Source organism: Dermacentor albipictus, chromosome 7, assembly GCF_038994185.2.
Source record: "Dermacentor albipictus isolate Rhodes 1998 colony chromosome 7, USDA_Dalb.pri_finalv2, whole genome shotgun sequence".
NCBI lineage: Eukaryota > Metazoa > Arthropoda > Arachnida > Ixodida > Ixodidae > Dermacentor > Dermacentor albipictus.
Genome location: NC_091827.1, coordinates 5,991,437 through 6,009,052, shown reverse-complemented (window position 1 = coordinate 6,009,052; position 17,616 = coordinate 5,991,437). Strand labels below are relative to the sequence as shown.

General features: G+C 49.9%; 1 protein-coding gene across 3 annotated transcripts in view; it reads left to right on the top strand.

Annotated features, from left to right (window-relative positions):
- Positions 1 to 17,616, top strand: part of trh (PAS domain-containing protein trachealess) — a 602,053-nt gene that overhangs the window by 233,658 nt on the left and 350,779 nt on the right. For all 3 annotated transcript variants that reach the window (XM_070521570.1, XM_065449873.2, XM_065449874.2), the window contains exon 4: positions 11,481 to 11,528. In XM_070521570.1, the coding sequence (XP_070377671.1) occupies positions 11,481 to 11,528 (48 nt within the window). The remainder of the gene's footprint in view (positions 1 to 11,480; positions 11,529 to 17,616) is intronic.

Here is a 17,616-nt window from a genome sequence, read left to right as displayed (position 1 = left end):
AGAAAATGAACGTCGGGAAAGGGAGGAAAGGAGAGAAAAGGAACGCCGCGAGGAGGAAAAGGAGGAAAGGAGAGAGAGGGAACGACGCGAGCACGAGCTTAAAATGAAAGAGTTGGAGACCCGAAATAACTCGCCGGCGCCTAGTCTCACTTCTAATGTTCCCAGAATACGCGATCAACTTCCACCCTTTGTCGTCGGAGAGGATATGGCCAAATACCTCGTGAAGTTTGAGCACGTGTGTGAACGGAATAGCATTGAGCGATCCCTTTGGGCACAGAATCTGTTAGCCTTGCTTCCTGGGGAGGCATCAGACGTAATAACTTGCTTATCGAAAGAGGCGTTTGAGAGCTACAGTGATGTGAAGGAAGCGCTACTGCGGAAGTACAAATTGTCGCCCGAAGCTTTCCGGCAGAGGTTCCGGTATGCAAAAAAGGGTAAGGAGTCGAATGTTGACTTCGCGTTTCGTCTAAAAGCCGACCTGGTGGAATGGCTGAAGGGCGAAGAGGTTTACGACGACCGCGACAAAATTGTCGAATGCATCGCGTTGGAGCAGTTCTACCGTTGCATTGATGAGGATGTCAGGCTCTGGCTGCAAGATAGGCTAAAGGAGGTTAAGCTAAACAAGGCAGCAGAGTTAGCGGAAGAGTATTACACCCGCCGCAGCTTGCACAGCAAGGCAGTGCGCATAGAAAAAGCTGATAGGAGAGATTGGTTTTCCGGGAAGTCCGACGAACGGAAGCAAATCACGCGTCGCGAGTTTCGGGACGACGAATCCCTTACCAAAGAAACTGTAAGGGAAGGACAGAATGCATCTCAGAATGATGACGATGGTCCGAAACAGCGAAACGAAATGACGCGTTCTTTTGAAAAACGGAAACCGTTAACCTGCTACAATTGCAAAAAGCAAGGGCACATCGCTGCAAGCTGCCCAGAGAGAATTGCTTTTGCAACGATACAGGAAACTCACAAGAACATACGTCTATTGGAGCCCTATGTGCAGGAAATTAAGGTAAACGGCAAGAAGTGCCGAGCACTGCGGGACTCTGCAGCAACTATGGACGTTGTTCACCCGTCTTTCGTCTCCTCGAGGGATTTTACGGGAGAGTGCGTTAGGATACGGCAAGTGGCCGAGAAGGAGAGTGTCTGTTTACCGATCGCAACGGTTATCATTGAAGGAGAGTTTGGGAAACTTAACACCGAAGCCGCTGTGTCAGCCGCCCTCCCGGAGCAATTTTCCTACCTCTTCTCAAATAGCTCGGAGCAGCTGCTGAGGGATCAGGGCAAATCATTCTTTGCCGACGTGGCGTACATGGTCCCCACGCGATCCAAAGCGCGCCCGCTGTCGAGGGAACTTGACTTAGCGTCGGTGAGCGAAAGGCGGTGCGGCACACGGACCGATCACGGTAACTTGAGTGGCGAGCAGTCACGGGAGAGGCAGAGCTCGGAGGCTGGCCTAGACGAGCGGGTCCTGGAAGCGAGTGGGAGTGACGCGTGCAGTGCTAGCCGCGATATAGACTCGACGCCGCAATTAGGCGACGCGGGCTCCACACTCGCTCCGGTTTCCGCCAGCCGGCAGGAGCAGGCTGCAGTTGAAAGAGAAAGTCTGATTCGCGAGCAACAGGAAGGCTGTTCATTAGCCGATCTGAGGAAGAGCGTCAAACGGGGAGTGAAAAAAAAGAGGGTTTCATTTGGCAAGGAACCTGGCTTATTGTACCGCCGCTACACGGATAAGCAGGGTCGCAAATATAAGCAGCTTCGGATTCCGCGAAAATATCACCGGGAAAAATGAATGACCTCATTTGCTTCCTCAGAAGTATGTTTTCGGTCCAAGTGATTTCAAGGGGACCATTCTATTTGTAATTATTATTGCTGATTAATAATTGTTTCTATTTTGTTGTGTTGTTGATTTGAAAACTGATTGTTTGAGCCTTGTGTGCTAGATCGTACACCTGCCTCTTGTTGCAGCGGGAGCAAAAAGAGGGATAGCAATTTAGTTAGGTTGATTTGAATTATGGCCTTGTCTGGTGTTTGACGGGAGACAGAGGGCACTTCTTCGTGTTGGGTGTTGCCTTTTGCCGGTCGGTTTTGCAAGCTGCAGAACGACCAAGCGGGACCAGTGGCGAGAAGCAAGGTCTTAGGAACGACCCGAGCGGAGCTGGTCAAGGTGCCTTGGCGACGATGCGGTGAGCAGAGCTCCTGTCCTGGCGAGTCGGACCTGGGCACGTGAAGTTACCTGGCGTCCCGACACTGGACGTGAACTTGGACGAGCCTGACGAACGTGCGCGCCTGGCATCCGAGCCACGTGGAGGCAGCTCGTCTTCCCGGCGCCTTATCTGAGGGCGGGGATGCTGTTGTGCCATCACCACAAGCCCGGATTCCGAATCTGCAAGATGCAGAATCTATCCTGCGAGCGCCCTAATTCTCCCTTCACAAGTCCAGATGCTGAGCCGTCAGGCAGCGGGGTCCTGCGGGAGAAGCCTCGGCGAGCCGCATGTTTGGACGTGTCGGCGTGTGCCAGACAGCCCGGCGCCGCACCTCCCTTTGCCTGGAGGTCACCGCGCGCGCGAACTTTGAACCGGGTGGCCAGCGCGGTCGCTGGTTGGACCCCTCGGACGACCGTCGTGTGCTGACTTTGTATTGGGCCGTTTGAGTGACAATGGTTCTCGGGGATTATAAAGCGGCGAGGAGGCCGCCTCGAAAACAGGATCCGCCGACCCACCGGGAGACAGTGTCGCTCCCGACTGGGGTGAGATGTGTCACGCGTTTTCGCCGGACGTCGTCGTGCGAGAACAGTCGCGTTTTGTTGCGAGCACTCGGCCCCAGTGCCGACCCGTTCATGTCCTGTATGATAACCTGTATATAATGTATAAAGTCCCTTTTGTTATTCTCATCGACGCCAGGCTCGGAGTCTTCGCTACCAACGCTCTGTCACGAAACGGGTGACGAGCGCTACGGGACCACAAAGTCGTAACACTGGTGGCACCGGTTGGGTGTCGTAACAACCTCCGGGTGCCAAGTCCTCCTCCCATCTGACAGCGGCACGCGTGAACAACGCGCTACAGACAACGATATACACGCACCGACCAAAAACGCAGTCCTCTAATTTGCCATTGGGGTTGTTAAACGATATTGCACGCGTTATAGAAACTTGCAGCACAATTCCAATTAGAAGCGTTTGCAGATGTATGTGGCACATTTTAATGGTCATTATACTTTCGCGAATGTTGTTTCGTTATCTTGGCGCACACGTACAATTGCGTACACAGCCCCTGCTGAAAGGGTTCACGTAACACTCGCAATAGAGATTTCCTGCACAGCCTCGCAGACGCCACGCGCTTTCGGCTGCCGATTCTTTGTCAGCGAATGCGTACCGTTGGCGTACGCGAATATGTCGGAGGCCTGCGTGCCTCCGGTGCTGTGCTGTGGGGCCAACTCCATGGCATCTCGTGGTATGCGAGTAAAACGCGTTATGCTATGCGCATGTTTGATCGGTCCTGCTTCACGCTGCAGACGGGATACAGCAAGCTTTGCCCGCTAGATGTAAGATAGGATGATAGATAGACTGTGAAATCCCTTTCGCTATGCACGCCGTTTCGTAGTAAATGTGTTCGTTGTAACGGCGCTCAACTTTAATCCAACTCTGAAAATGGCTCACACTGCTCAGCAGTACTTGCTCAAGGACGACTAAAAGCCGAAGTTCCGCGATCTTATTCGACTGCACGCATGCGGCGGCCGACGCACCAAGCTGCAAGAAAGGCATGTTCGACACGGTAGAACGGGTTCGATTTCTTCTTTTTTTCCTCACCCGGGTAGCCACAAGGTTACCACCGCGCTGCACGCAAAAACCGTCCTCGAACGGTAGCGATACCCGCTTAGCGCGTTCGCTTTGCCTCGCTCGGCTGGTCGCGCACTTCTCTGCAGAGGCAACAGCGAGCTAACACCGGGTTAAGCGGCGCCGACGCTGTCGAGGGAATAAGCGGTGCACTTCTCGAGAGGCGCCAAAGAGCGCGTGCTTATATGCGTCGTGATCGGTGCACCCCCTCTTTTCGTGTGCGCAGGAACGCCGTACACGTGCGTGTTACGTTGGCCCGCTCGTTGCGTTCGTGTTGTGTGTGTGTGTTCGCGTGCGCGAATGCTTGCACGTTTGGACGCCGCTCGTTCGTTCCTTCATCTTGTGTTTCGTTATTCGTGCTTGGCGCGCGCGTCTGTGCGTTTCCTCCGCGTGCCTGCTGCGTTGAGAGCGTGCGCGTATGCGCGTTGTCGCGGCGCGGTTTATACGTGTTTTGTTAGCGCGTCGCGGTGTGCGTGTTTCGTGAGTGCTTGTGTGCGTGCGTGCGTGCGTGCGTGCGTGCGTGCGTGCGTGCGTGCGTGCGTGCGTGTATGCATGCTTAAGCGCTGCCGTGTCCGTGCAGTAGGATACAGCGAGTGCTCACGAGAGCCGGCCGTTGCACCTCCTTCCCCTCCATATCCCCCCCCCCCCCTGCAAGCTTCCCGCAGCTTTCGAGCGCCGATCGTGATGGCGCGAGACATTCACGAGAGTAATGAAACCTCGCGTAACAGGTCGTTTCGGTTGCTGCACGCACTGTTCGGAAGCTTGCGCGATGTAAGGCAAATAAATAAAACAAGGTGGAGGGAGAAGGCGCTGGAAAAACGGGCTTCTTCTTTTTCTCGGTGTCTAGTTTGCCGCTGGCACATACCGTGCGTGCGCGGTGTTTTCGGCTGGCCGCTGCCGAGTGCGCGGTGGTTCGTTCATTAGTTACACTGCTGCCGTGTCGTTAATTTCGCGCAGTAGCACCGCAGTTATGCGTGCGTGCGCGCGCTCACCGACGCGCCGTTGCGAGAGGGACAACAGAAGCAGCGTGGCAAAACTGTTTGGACTCGCTAATCATAAACACCGCGTTGTTTTGCCGTGGTGGCGATTGTGGTGGGTTTTTAGCAATCAACCGAGGGGTCTCTGCTGACCGGGGCGCTACAAGCCGGCAATTGGGTGTCACCTTCTCCGCAGGCGCAGTGGTGGGTCTACGACGTGCGTTCGAACGGACCCCGTCACGCGGCAGCGAAACCGGCAGCGGGCGTGACTGCTCGGCTTGTCTTGCGCTGTGCGTTAGAGCGGCGTGGCGTCGGTGCCGCTTCGTCGTTTTCTCCGTGGAGTTTCTGGAAAAAATTATTGGGAGAAAATCTGGCGCTTGTGTCTACGGTAGCTTCCGGTGTGACGTTCCAGCTAGCATGAAAATAGTGATGGGTGTATTACATAGATTTTGCCTAAACTTAGTCTTAGGGTTTTAAAGACTTTACAACTTTGTAAATTCGTCAATTTCTGCAAAATCTTGCGCCATAAACGCAACAATTTGGAAAAGCAGCGTGCATCTGCACTTTTGTTCGCCGCCTTAATGCGTTTGGAAAGTTGTGGTTTATAAGAATAAAGCGTCGCAAATAACGCCGCAAAAATGTTTGAAGCCTCGCACAAGCACAAAAATTAGACAAATCCATGTACTATCCATGATGAATGATCGGGCAGCTCCAATTTTTTCTCCAGTAATTTTAAGTAACTCTCTAACGCAACTATAAGGCCTTGATTGCAATCATATACATACGGTCTCATGTGCACCGTTATATGTACACTGCAAAGCCACTGACCCGCAGCGGTGGCTTTATTAGCGGCTTTGGTGTTGCGCTGCTAAGCACGAGGTCGCGAAATGAAATCCCTGCCGCGGCGGCCGCATTTCGATGGAGGCGAAATGCAAAACGCCAGTGTCCCGTGCATTGGAGGCACGTTATAGATCCCCTTGGTGGTCAGACTTAATGTGGAGTCCCGCCTCCGGCGTGCCTCATAATCAAATGGTGGTTTTGGCACCCAAAACCCCAGAACTCATTCAAACCCCGTGTTCGCAGTCATACCGCGTGCTTCAGCGATAACGATACCTGATTATTGAGTATACCGGATACAATACATATGTATAGCCATTAACCCTAGCAATGCGTTGACAAATCCAGAGCTGTCTCACAGGTGACTGCGCCAGCGAGTCACATTTTCTCTGGTTTCATGGCGGAGCGAACTTCTTTCACTCTCGGCGCCTCTCGGTCTGGAACTATGTTTTGACGCGCATAGGTACAGGGAGCGCGTGCACTACGTTTTTGTGGGCGAGACTTACAGTGAATATTTAGGCTGTCACCTAGAATTGTCACCAGCAGTGCACGGACAAGATCAGAGAGTTTGCATGATAATAGTCAATTCGATTATTAATTTCCACGATATGCTGATTAATGTTTCGAAGTAATGATATTAGGGAGTGTATTGTGATTGCAATATTGTACTTACCGATATTTAAAACATAATCTTTTGCCAGAAACTTCGTGCACAGCATCAGCTTAGCCATAGTCATTGAAGGACTCTGGCTAAGCGAAATAGGTACTTACAATGTACCGTGAAATACATTGCTTTCGAAGTTAGCAGTTTTCTGTGTACTACATATTTCCAGAATGTGCAAACATGTTGACCGGAACAGCAATGCATTTCACGACACATTCTGAGTCCGTATTTCTCGAAACTGGGCCAAGGCACACAGTAGCTGCATACTACTGACAGTAGTGCGTAATAACTACTGTGGCATAGAGACATCTATATACAGACGGTGCACGGTAGATTGACAGAAGCAGTAGGTCACAGGACCACAGAAGTTCACGAATGACTCTGGGGCAAGGAGGAAGTTAATGCCGACGTCAATAGATAATAATCGAATGATAGGACACCGTAATACTATCGAATTATTGTTTCTAACCGCTCGGGTCTACCTTTTCTGTTCCTTTTTTGTCTCGCTCTCTTTGAAACAGTAACCGCTGAGAGGCCGCGAGTAATTCCGACAACTGAACAACGCCAGTAATAAAGCCAAAGTGCTAGCATATATCGTAGCAAAAAAGATTATGGAGCCTTTGCCGAGCGGTCCTCCATGCTCAAACCGGTGCATTTTATAACGAACAGTCGTGTTCGCGGTCGGGGCTCGCCTCGTCGCGCTAGAGCACAACTACTCAGGCTGAGGGTTGGCTGCGTGAACGTGCACGAACGCTTATATAGACAAACACGTGTGGCGAGTCCATCGTGTACGTCTTGCGGCTGCTGCGAGACACTCCAGCACCTTATATTTGAGTGTCCCGCTTTCAGTGCGCAGCGCAAGTCGCTAGTAAGAAACTATCATCTCCTTGGCCGGTGTACGACACTCGACGAATGTTTGTATCACAGTGGTTATGCGTGTAAAAGTGATCAGGCTCATCGCGCTCTACTTACTTTTCTAGAGTTAACTAACTCAGGTTCACGTTTGTAGCGTCGAACCTATTGTATTCAACATTCTGTAGTAGCGTGACCTTCAGTGACCGCCCCCTACTGTGTGTGACCTGTACTGTGTTCTACTTTAGTCTTTAGGTTTGTCCTATTGCTCTTCCTGTCCTCTTTCCTCCCCTCCTTCCTACCTTCCATTTCTGTATTGTTATCACCTCTCTTCTGAAGAGTATAGGCGGGCGTTGCACCCCTTCCGGTGGCAGTTGCCAACCTGCTCCTCGCTTTCCCTTTCCTGTTAATTTTGCATATGTGTTCACAACAAATAGTAATAATAATAAATAATCGGCGGAAGCGCTGAGTATTGCGCGTGCGCACAATTCGCTCCCGCCTCCGGCAGAAGGCGCAACCTGCCGCCCCGATTGAGCGGAGCGCGTGATGGCGCATCCCCTGCGGGCTTTCTTGGTCGTTGTTGCGGACGAGCTATAACTGCGCGTCGCTCGCGATTTCGCGTCGCAAATGCGAGATCGGGGCAGCTATCTGCAGTGCCTGAGCACGTGAAATGTGAGCGGTGCTCACCTAAAACTGTAATCTGCACCACCAGAAGTAAACGAAGCCGAAATGTACACACACACACACACACACACACACACACACACACACACACACACACACACACACACACACACACACACACACACACACACACACACACATATATATATATATATATATATGGTCATATCACGAGAAGCCAACAAACACTGACACCAAGGACAACATAGGGGAAATTACTTGTGCGTAATAAATGAAATACAAAAACGATAAATTAATGGAAATTAAAGTGGAAGTATATATATATACATATAAATAGATATATATTCCCCTCTCCCGAATGCTGTGTCTTCGCCTGGCTGACGGTGCTGCAAAACAAGCGTGGTCTTTGTGGCAGGAGCTGGTTTTCACAGCGTCACTTTTGTTTCCCGCTTTTCTGTTTCTTTGTTTTATTTTCTTTCGTTTCTTTTCATATCGCCGTGCGTACAGGGAAGCGAAAAGTCGGTGTCCCGGCTAGTGAGCGGCGATGGGGGGAGGGGGGCATCGTGATACAGCTTCCGTAAAGCGCATACACATAGCGCGCCGCCGAGATGTATTATGCTTGCTACGGGGATCTCCCGCTACCTGAATGCGGCAGCAGACCAGCGGCTGGCTGCTTGCCCGCATTTATTCGTGGCTATGGGCAACCAGCGCTGAAGCTTCGCGTGCCGACAGCAGCGCCGTAACACACAGCCTAGCGAGCGGTAGACACAGTTTCCAGTAGCACACGCAGTGATTTCGTGTCAGCAAATTCACCGATTGTCTTGAGTCACACTTTTCACGGCTCCTCAAACGGCAGGGAACCGACGTGCTAGGACGTAGCAGCGCATGCGCTCTACGCAGCGCGCATGGCCATGGACAGAACTTGGCTGGCCGCATCGGGCTAGACAAACATTGATACAGGCGCACGTTTCTTATCGCTAAATATGTCGTGCCATCTTCGTAGCCTCCCTATCGGACGGTTTCAGCATATTTTAGTAACGCATGAAAAATGTCGTAGCGCCTCCTGGCCAGCGCTGGTTCCCCATAGCCCGGCGGCAAGTTCGTGCCTCGCTGTGTTGCGCGAAGTTGTTTGCCTTTTTTTTTTTCCGCTGCCAACTCCACGCGATGCTGCACACGAACGCTTCGCACTTCCTGTTGCCTCTGAAATACAAGCGTGGTTGAGCGGCTCCGACGTTGTGCTGCTGATAGGCACGAGGCGGCGGGTTCAATTCCCCGTGCTGGAGTTTGTGGTCGTGTACTGTAGCATGCAAATTCACTGGTTGTGGCTGAAGTAATCCTTTTCTCATTTATTTGGGTAAAATCAATACAACCTTTTGCCGCAAGGTAAGGCAAATGGAGGGCGTAATCCTCCTAAGATCTTTACCTCGCTGTAGCAGCAGAAGTAGCAGTTTACAAGTGTCAATACTAACACAACCAATTTAAACCACGACAATGGAAAACATCAAAACTATTTACAGCCCATTTCCTTAAATACACTGCGAAATGTCAACTGTTTGCGAAAGAGGAAATAAATAAATTAATACAGCACCGAAAAATAAATTCTATTACCAGCATAAGCTATACATTTTAGAATGTGATAGTTATAACATCACTACTGTCATCGAACAATTGAAAACTGCTTAACATTCATTAAACATGTCATTATCAGGAAAAAAAAGTTTTATATTGCATATGTAAATTTGCGAATTGTTCTACAATTTCTAGCCTCGTCAACAATGTTGGGGTATATTGCGCTAAACACAGTTTCATATTCTATAGTTTGCGTGCCATGGTTTGTCCACGGTTTCTTCATTACTATGGAAGTGGCGACGTAGGCTGTATCCTGTGTCTCCACTCAGGTTGGGACGTGAAGATTGTTCAATGTTGTTGGAGATCTCTGTAAATAGCCGTATGCAGATATTTGCTCTGTAAGAATTTCTAATAGTAAGAATGCTGCAGTGTATCATCATTATGGAACATCCTATGTATTGTTTTGAAGAGTTGAGCAACCTAACAGCTCGCCGTTGCAATAGCGCCACTTCTACTACGGAGCTGCATGCGGCTTGGGTACGATAGAATTTTCATGCCGGCACACAGAAACTATCGTCATCAATGGCTCAAGCAAGCAAAAAATACAATGGCTCATGGCCCCGTAAGGCAGGGGCTACAAGCACTCAGCAAAGTGAAGCGAACAGTGCTTACGTTCTTTCTAATCACGCATACAACATACAGAACAGCATGTCGAAAACTGTTATCGTCAGTTGCTCATTAGCCCGTAAGCATTGGCTCATACGCCCGTAAGCAAGCAAAAAAATACAATACTTATAGTTCCGTAAGGCACATGGTTACTCACTTTGCGTGAATTAACTGCGATGACACTACCCCTGTTGACGTTGTCGGCGATATCAAAGTGGATGTGTCGGTACCGAAAAGGGAGTGGTTTACGCGTTCCGTGTTGCAGACATATCGCTTGACATGCCACACCGATCCGGCCCAACCGACAAGCCCGCGGCGTACGAGCATCGATTTGACATTATCTAAGAATGTGTGTGCAGTTGGAGCATGCCGATCAGCGTATATCATAGCGACCACAAAGGCATTGTCGCCGTTGTTACTAAGTGACAATGAGTGATGCCAATAAATTCTTTACCACAAGTTTGCTTACCACGATGTTTACTGCTCCGCTGGTCATCCACTTTCGCAGGGCGGAATGGCCTAGAATTCTTTTCGATATCCGCTTTATTGCCATTTCCCCATATTAAGAGGCAGCAGCTAAGACGATTGTGCAAGCTAAAAGTACAGTTGCCTGAGCAGCCTGACAGGCACAGAGTATCTCTGTGTAGTGGTGTTAAAGTGAAGCTTTATTTGCAAAGCCGGAGCGGTAGAGAGAAATAGAGATATACAGGGTGTCCCAGCTAACTTTACCCAGAGTCGAAATGTATGCGAATGCCACGTAGCTGGACAGAACAAAGGTAATGTTGTTTGCCGTCGCGTGGAGATACTCAAATTACTTTTTTCATTCCGCCTAATTAGATAATTAGTCTTGATTAGTTGGTCACCGTCTCTAATATTATAACTAGATGAAAAGTGTCAATGAGAAAATTGTAGAGCAACAAGAAAAACTCCCTTATACAGCTTTCTGTTACTCAATACGCGCTACGTAAAAGTGTTTTTCCGAGCGTGAAAGAAGCCTGCAAGTACACGCAACATTGCCTCGAGTGGCCAGTCGCACGGCAATGTTGCTTGCAACTCGGCATCGGTCTCCGCTGCTGCTATGCATAGCCTCCATCCCGGCGTTCTGATAAATCAATAGCTCTAGCTTTCTATAGAACCTTGAGCTGGAACCAGCGTCCTCATTCGGGATTTAACATTGAGCGCGCAACTCTAAAGCTGTGGTGGGAACAGTAAAAGGTGGCCTGTAGTACTGATCAGTCCATTGTTCGGACCACCTGCTGTTGCAGCCAGCCTTATTCGCCGCCTTATGCAGATATTGCCATCTAGGAATGTTTTCCTTCTTCTAAATCATTTTGCTTTTCTGTGACTGGTTTAAATGATTCTATCCTGACTATCTAAGCCGGTTAATTATAAGCTTATAACCCGTTCCCTTTAACCCTTTCTTTTACTTTTCTTGCAGGAAGGCTGGCGGTGACGATGGGACAGGAGCCGCGGTCGTCCAATCACGGTCAGTCATGCCATTTCCTTGTCGTTCTTTTTTTTTTTTTCAAATGACTTGCAGGTAACAACGACCAATCGCGGACAGCAATTCTAGAAGAGCAAGTTTTGCGAATACCGGTTGTCATTATACACGTGACCATATAGGATTGCTGTATATGGGGATTATGGGTAGCATGTTTAATTTAGTGGAGCGGTTGTTCACTATATAATTTTGACCTTGCCGTCCTATACATGCTCAACTGTGCCTAAAAATTCATTTCTCCCATCGTTGTTCGACGTCGTGCTCTTCTTGACCTTCTTCACGATACCGGGCTACGCATAGCGTTCTGCTTCTGAGGTCGAGTGTTCGATTGCTGTCTGCTGCGGCTGCATTGCGACACGAACCGAGACGCAAAAACGATTGCGTAGCTCTAGTTTATTGAAGTATTTCACTTCATATAATAATAATAGGTGACTCTGTGAAACTTGATCGGTGATCCTGCCAATGATTCTTTACACGGGCGCGCGTGTATCTCCCGCTGTAATAACGCCAAGGGTAAATTACAGATAAACGCCCCTCTTGAAAATATAGAAAGGTGATTTATTTCGATGACGTAAAGCCGGCAAAGTTTAGGTTTGGACTCCTTCTTCAAGACGAGCAAGCTCTCCAGGGTGGGCCAGCAAAGTCTAGACAGACACGGTGCCCCCGTGTCTGTCGCTCCGGTTATTCGTTCACTCTCGATTATTCACTGATTGCGCGCACTCTTCGTTGCGCGTGAGCACTCGAACGCTGTAGAAGCTGCAGCGAGTTCATGATGTTGAGCTTCAGAGAGGAAGTGTTCTCTCCCCTCAATGCAATATGTATATGGCGTATGCTGAACTATTGTTGGAATTATCAAGGCGCTGGTGTGCTTACTTGTCCTTGAGCAATACCCTTTTAATTAGTAGCATTGTTTGACTCATTCCAGGCATTTTGTTGTCGGTAGGTTCCTGTATCGCATCTTTTCGGTTCTCAATAAAATGGCCATTATGCGGATCCAACGCACACTTCGGAATCTATGTGACGGGCAGCTTTCGTGAAGTGATTAATTAAAAGCTGTAAAACTCGTAATGCTTTACAACGCGTCTGGAAGCATATAGCGATTATGTGCCTTCCCGGAAAATCGGCAAGACCCACGACCGCCGATTATACACTTACTCTGGGTCCTTTCATGCGCGCCATCCCTGGAATCGACCCAGTTTACTATAGCGCTATCTATACTCCTTACTCGGGAAGAAGTCGACCGAACAAACCCCGCAATAGAAAGCGTCACTTTAATAAACCGATTATGCCCTGCTGTCTGGCCGAATAGCTCCTACTCAAGCAGAGCACCTCTCATGTAACGAATCGAACTATATCTGTACAACCCTGTGACCCTCTGCGACCCGGCGACCGACCCTGGTATAAGTAATAAGGCGCGAGAAATAATAGTAAGAAATGGATACGAAGGCACACACACACACATAAATAGGGCGAGCGCAACTATGTCTGAGCAACTAGCTCAAATAAAAGCCGTGCTACGCCGACTCTGTTCTCTGCACACAATTAGACAGTGAAACAACAAGCGGTACCTAACTGTCCTCGCTGCAACAACGTGTGCGCCCTCGAACTCGTGATTTCTTTATTTAGGCGAAGCTGTCTATGCTTTCCTTGCTGGGACTTGGCGCATCTGCTTGGTCGGCTTCTTGCCGTGGATGAAACGCGGCCGATCCCGGACAGTAATCCGTGGTCGCGCGTTCCTTCGCCGGGGTCATGTGACTGCCGTCACACACGCGCTCGCGTCGCGCACGCAACTGAGTTCGACCTGCACAAGCACGACGGTCCACCTCGTCATGCTTTTCATAACCGCAACCATGGAATGACCTTGGGGCGTAAAATTGGGCGGGTTAGTTCGAGTTATTTACGACGGCAGCGCGTGCACAAGTGATGGCGAAACAGAGTGCGTATCCTGTGTAGCATCATCCCAAAAGCAACACGTTTATAGCAGTTGATTAAATACTTCACTGAAGCTTCACTTTACATTGATTACCAACTGCGTGCGCTGGATCTGCATAATTTTTCATCAGCGCTTGGCTTTTTTTCTCTTTGTCGCCCTGACTTTTGTGCTGCCGTCATAATAAACCAATGCCGGATAACCAGGTATACTTGCAAGATGCTTCACGTAACATCGACTCCCACACTGCGTGGGATCTGCACAGCATCTAGATAAGCACAAACGCGTGCAAACGCAAAATAAGTATCGCAAGAATTACGAACTGGGACAGGTGGAGACAAGCCCAGGCATCTACTGCAAACCCTATTACAAACCTAGGGGAATGGGTTAAGGGTGAAGTGCAAGCTTTGAAAGCCTTTACGAAAGAGGTCTGCACGACAGAAGATTGCCCCGCGGTCGATCCGGACCTTCTACATTTATGGGAAGCAAGACACTCATTGACAAAGAGATGGCGAAGACAACGGCTTAACCGCAAACTCAAGAAAAAAATTGAGGAGATAAACAAAAAGGCCGAATCCTACGCCATATCCTTGGCCAGACAGAACTGGAATACGCTCTGCGATGGTATTCAGGGGAAGCTAGGTGTGTCAAAGACTTGGAAGCTCCTGCGTGTCCTAATCGACCCCGGCAGCAGCAAGTCGGCCACTAAAGACAGGCTCACGAAGATTGTACACACCATCCCGGGTACGGACACAGAGTTGATGGAAAAGCTCAAGACCAGGTATCTGTGCACGGCCCAAGTCGTGGAACAACCGGAGTATTCTGGGCTGCCGAATGCCAAGCTGGACAGCCCACTCACGAAGGAAGAAATCAAAGCAGAAATCGCGGCCATGAGAACAAATGCAGCTCCAGGTCCAGATCAAATAACAGCAAAGCTCTTATTTAACCTCAGCGATGACACCATCCTCTCGCTGGTGGAATGCTTCGACGAGCAGCATGGGGCTACAGGAACGCTACCAATATTCTTGAAGACGGCCGAAGTTCGGTTCATTCCGAAGCCGAACAAACCCCTTAAACTGGATAATCTAAGACCGATATCGCTGACCTCGTGTTTGCGGAAGCTCATAGAGAGGGTCATCAACACGAGACTCAGTAGATACTTAGAAGAGAACAACCTCCTACCTAACACTCAATTCGGCTTTCGCCCTCACCTATCGACGCAGGACGCCCTATTTTACCTGTACAAGGACCTCCTTGAGACACCTCCCAAGTCACAGACAAGGACCATCCTGGCACTTGATTTGAAAGGAACGTTTGATAACGTTCTGCATAAATATATTCTGCAAAGGCTCGCCGACACCAACTGTGGCGCCAGAACCTACAACTATATCATAAACTTCTTATCTGCAAGGCAAGCCACTATAAACTTCGGTGGAATAAAATCAGATCCCATTACTCTACGCCCGAGAGGAACTCCGCAAGGGGCGGTACTGTCACCCCTCTTGTTCAATTTGGCTATGAATGATCTCCCAGGACTTCGCTCCGAAATCCCGGATATCAAACACACATTGTATGCGGATGATATCACTGTCTGGTGCAACTCGGGGAGTGACGCCGAAATCGAGGAGCGTCTTCAATCAGCAGCGGACACGGTGGACCAGTACGCCAGGGAGAGAGGCCTCCAATGTGCGCCGGAAAAGTCCGAGTTGCTCATCCTGAAGAACCCGAGGACACCCCTGGCGCAGAACATCACGGTGTATATAGACAACCACTCAGTACCGAAACCCACGGAAATCAAGATCCTAGGGCTGTATATTCCGCAGGGGCGACCGAACACCACCACTATGAAGAAGCTTACAACATCCACCGAGCAAATCCTCCGGATAATACATCGTATCAGATATAAGCACCACAGCATGAAGGAAAGGGACACCATCCGCTTAGTGCAGGCTTTCGTGATCTCTCGGATATCGTACGGGGCGGCATTCCTTAACCTCTCCAAGTCGGAAATTGAAAAGTTGGAGACACTGATCAGGAAGGCCCACAAGACGGCACTGGGGCTACCAAACTCCACGCCAACGGCAAAGTTCATGGCTCTAGAAGTACATAATACCTTCGAAGAGATGTGGGAAGCACAGTGCCTCTCACAACTCAATAGGCTCGCATTCACAAAACCAGGTAGAGCTATGCTCGAAAAGATCCATATTAATCTGCCCTATACGATAGACGAAAGGGAAGAGGTACCACGTGATGTGAGGAGACGCATCAACGTGTGCCCCATTCCGCGGAACATGCATCCCGCATGTAACTTCGAAAGGAGAAAAGCAAGAGGGGAAGCACTGCAGAAGAAATGGGACGAGCAACTTAACACCCTTTACGCCGCAGGGCCAAAGAATGGAGTGATGACTATAGTGGTCTCAACGCCTTCAGGATCGATGGTGAACTGCGCCTCGATGAAAACATCCAACCCCACACACGCAGAGGAAGCAGCTATTGCATTAGCTATAGCATCTATCCCCAACGCCGATGTGCTCCCTGACTCACAGAACCTCTCTCGCAACTTCAATAATGGATTAATTCACAGGTAAGGGTTGTCATTGCTGATTAAGCATCCACCCAGCCAAGCCTCAATCATCTGGTTTCCCGGTCACCTGGAACTACCAGGAGGAAACGAAGCCGCTCACAGGCATGCCCGAGCTCTTCTATACCGGGCGTCTCCCCATGATGACCTTGAAGGGTGCTGCAACCTAACTGCTTTAGCAGTGTATGCTGACAATGTCGCACCATACAGAACAGCCAGGAAGGAGTACCCAACACCACATAAATCCCTCAATAAACTAGAAGAGAACACTCTTAGGAGACTACGAACTAATACATACCCAACGCCAGCTAAGTTACACCAATGGTACCCTACACTATACTCCCCGCAATGCCCACACTGTGGAGAGGTAGCTAACCTCTCCCACATGGTGTGGGCTTGCCAATTTGATCCCATAGTTGACCTCATTCCAAATCCCTCAGAAGAGCAGTGCTATTCTGCTATTCTGCTATCAAGCTATTCTGCTATCAAGGCTATTCTGCTATCAATGCTATAGCTATTCTGCTATCAAGGCTATTCTGCTCAGCGATGATCCTGACCGTCAGCACTGGCTGGTGGAGAGGGCCAGCGCAGCAGCAATAACCAATGGACTACCGGACTAGGGGGCCCACCCAGGAGTTCTACGAATATTCTGCAAATAAAGGTGTTTTCAATCAAATCAAGCATGAGCTTCTTTGGGGCGATGCAACTGCAATGAACGGGTGGTTGAGTGGTTTCTGGCCGCGAACGCTAAGAGACGGCACATAGCAAGAATTTGTCTTGTATATTCATCTGTACTGCCACTACATGTGTGGCGGTAACCGGCTCTGCCATCTACGCATTCGCAAATAAACAACAAACGGTACCTAAATGTCCTCTACTGCTACAGACATACGCCTTTAAGCGCACATTTGCTTTGTTTAAGCGTATCCTTTGTCGCCTTCCTACTCAGTGTTTGACGTGCACCGATCCTCGGGACAGTGTAATGCGCAGTCGCATGCGTCACGTGGTGGAGTTACTGCGTATCACGCCGTTCTTTTCCACGATATTGTCCCGTTGCAGTGGCGGAGAAAGAAGGGGACATTTGCGCAACTTCGCGTGACGTAAGCTGACTCTTCATTGGGCGAACTTGCGCCAGAAAAGCGAGCAACACTCGTGCACAACGAGCGCGACGAGCGCAGTCGTCGATCGTCGACTCCGGGTGAAGTGTGCCGGATCCGTGCGTGAGTCACCGTCAGCGCAATCGGTGGTGCTCGCGCACAAGTTGCACACTACTGGTCTCGTCGCGCATGCATTCCGATTGCAGACGATACCTTTGCTGTATAGAATGGGCGACGACACTCGAGAGACCACCGATGCGTGAAGACGCCTGTCGCGCCGAGTGACAACTCGTAAACGCTCATTCACGCTAGGCCGACCCGTACGACACCGATTTCGGTCGGCCAACTGTCGGCGACAGCGTTTTTTCCTTCGTGTCGCCGCCTCTGTCACACTGTACCTACGCCGACAGTCTGCCAGCGGTCGGCGGTCGGCATTGGTACAGTGTGACACAGGCGCCGACATGA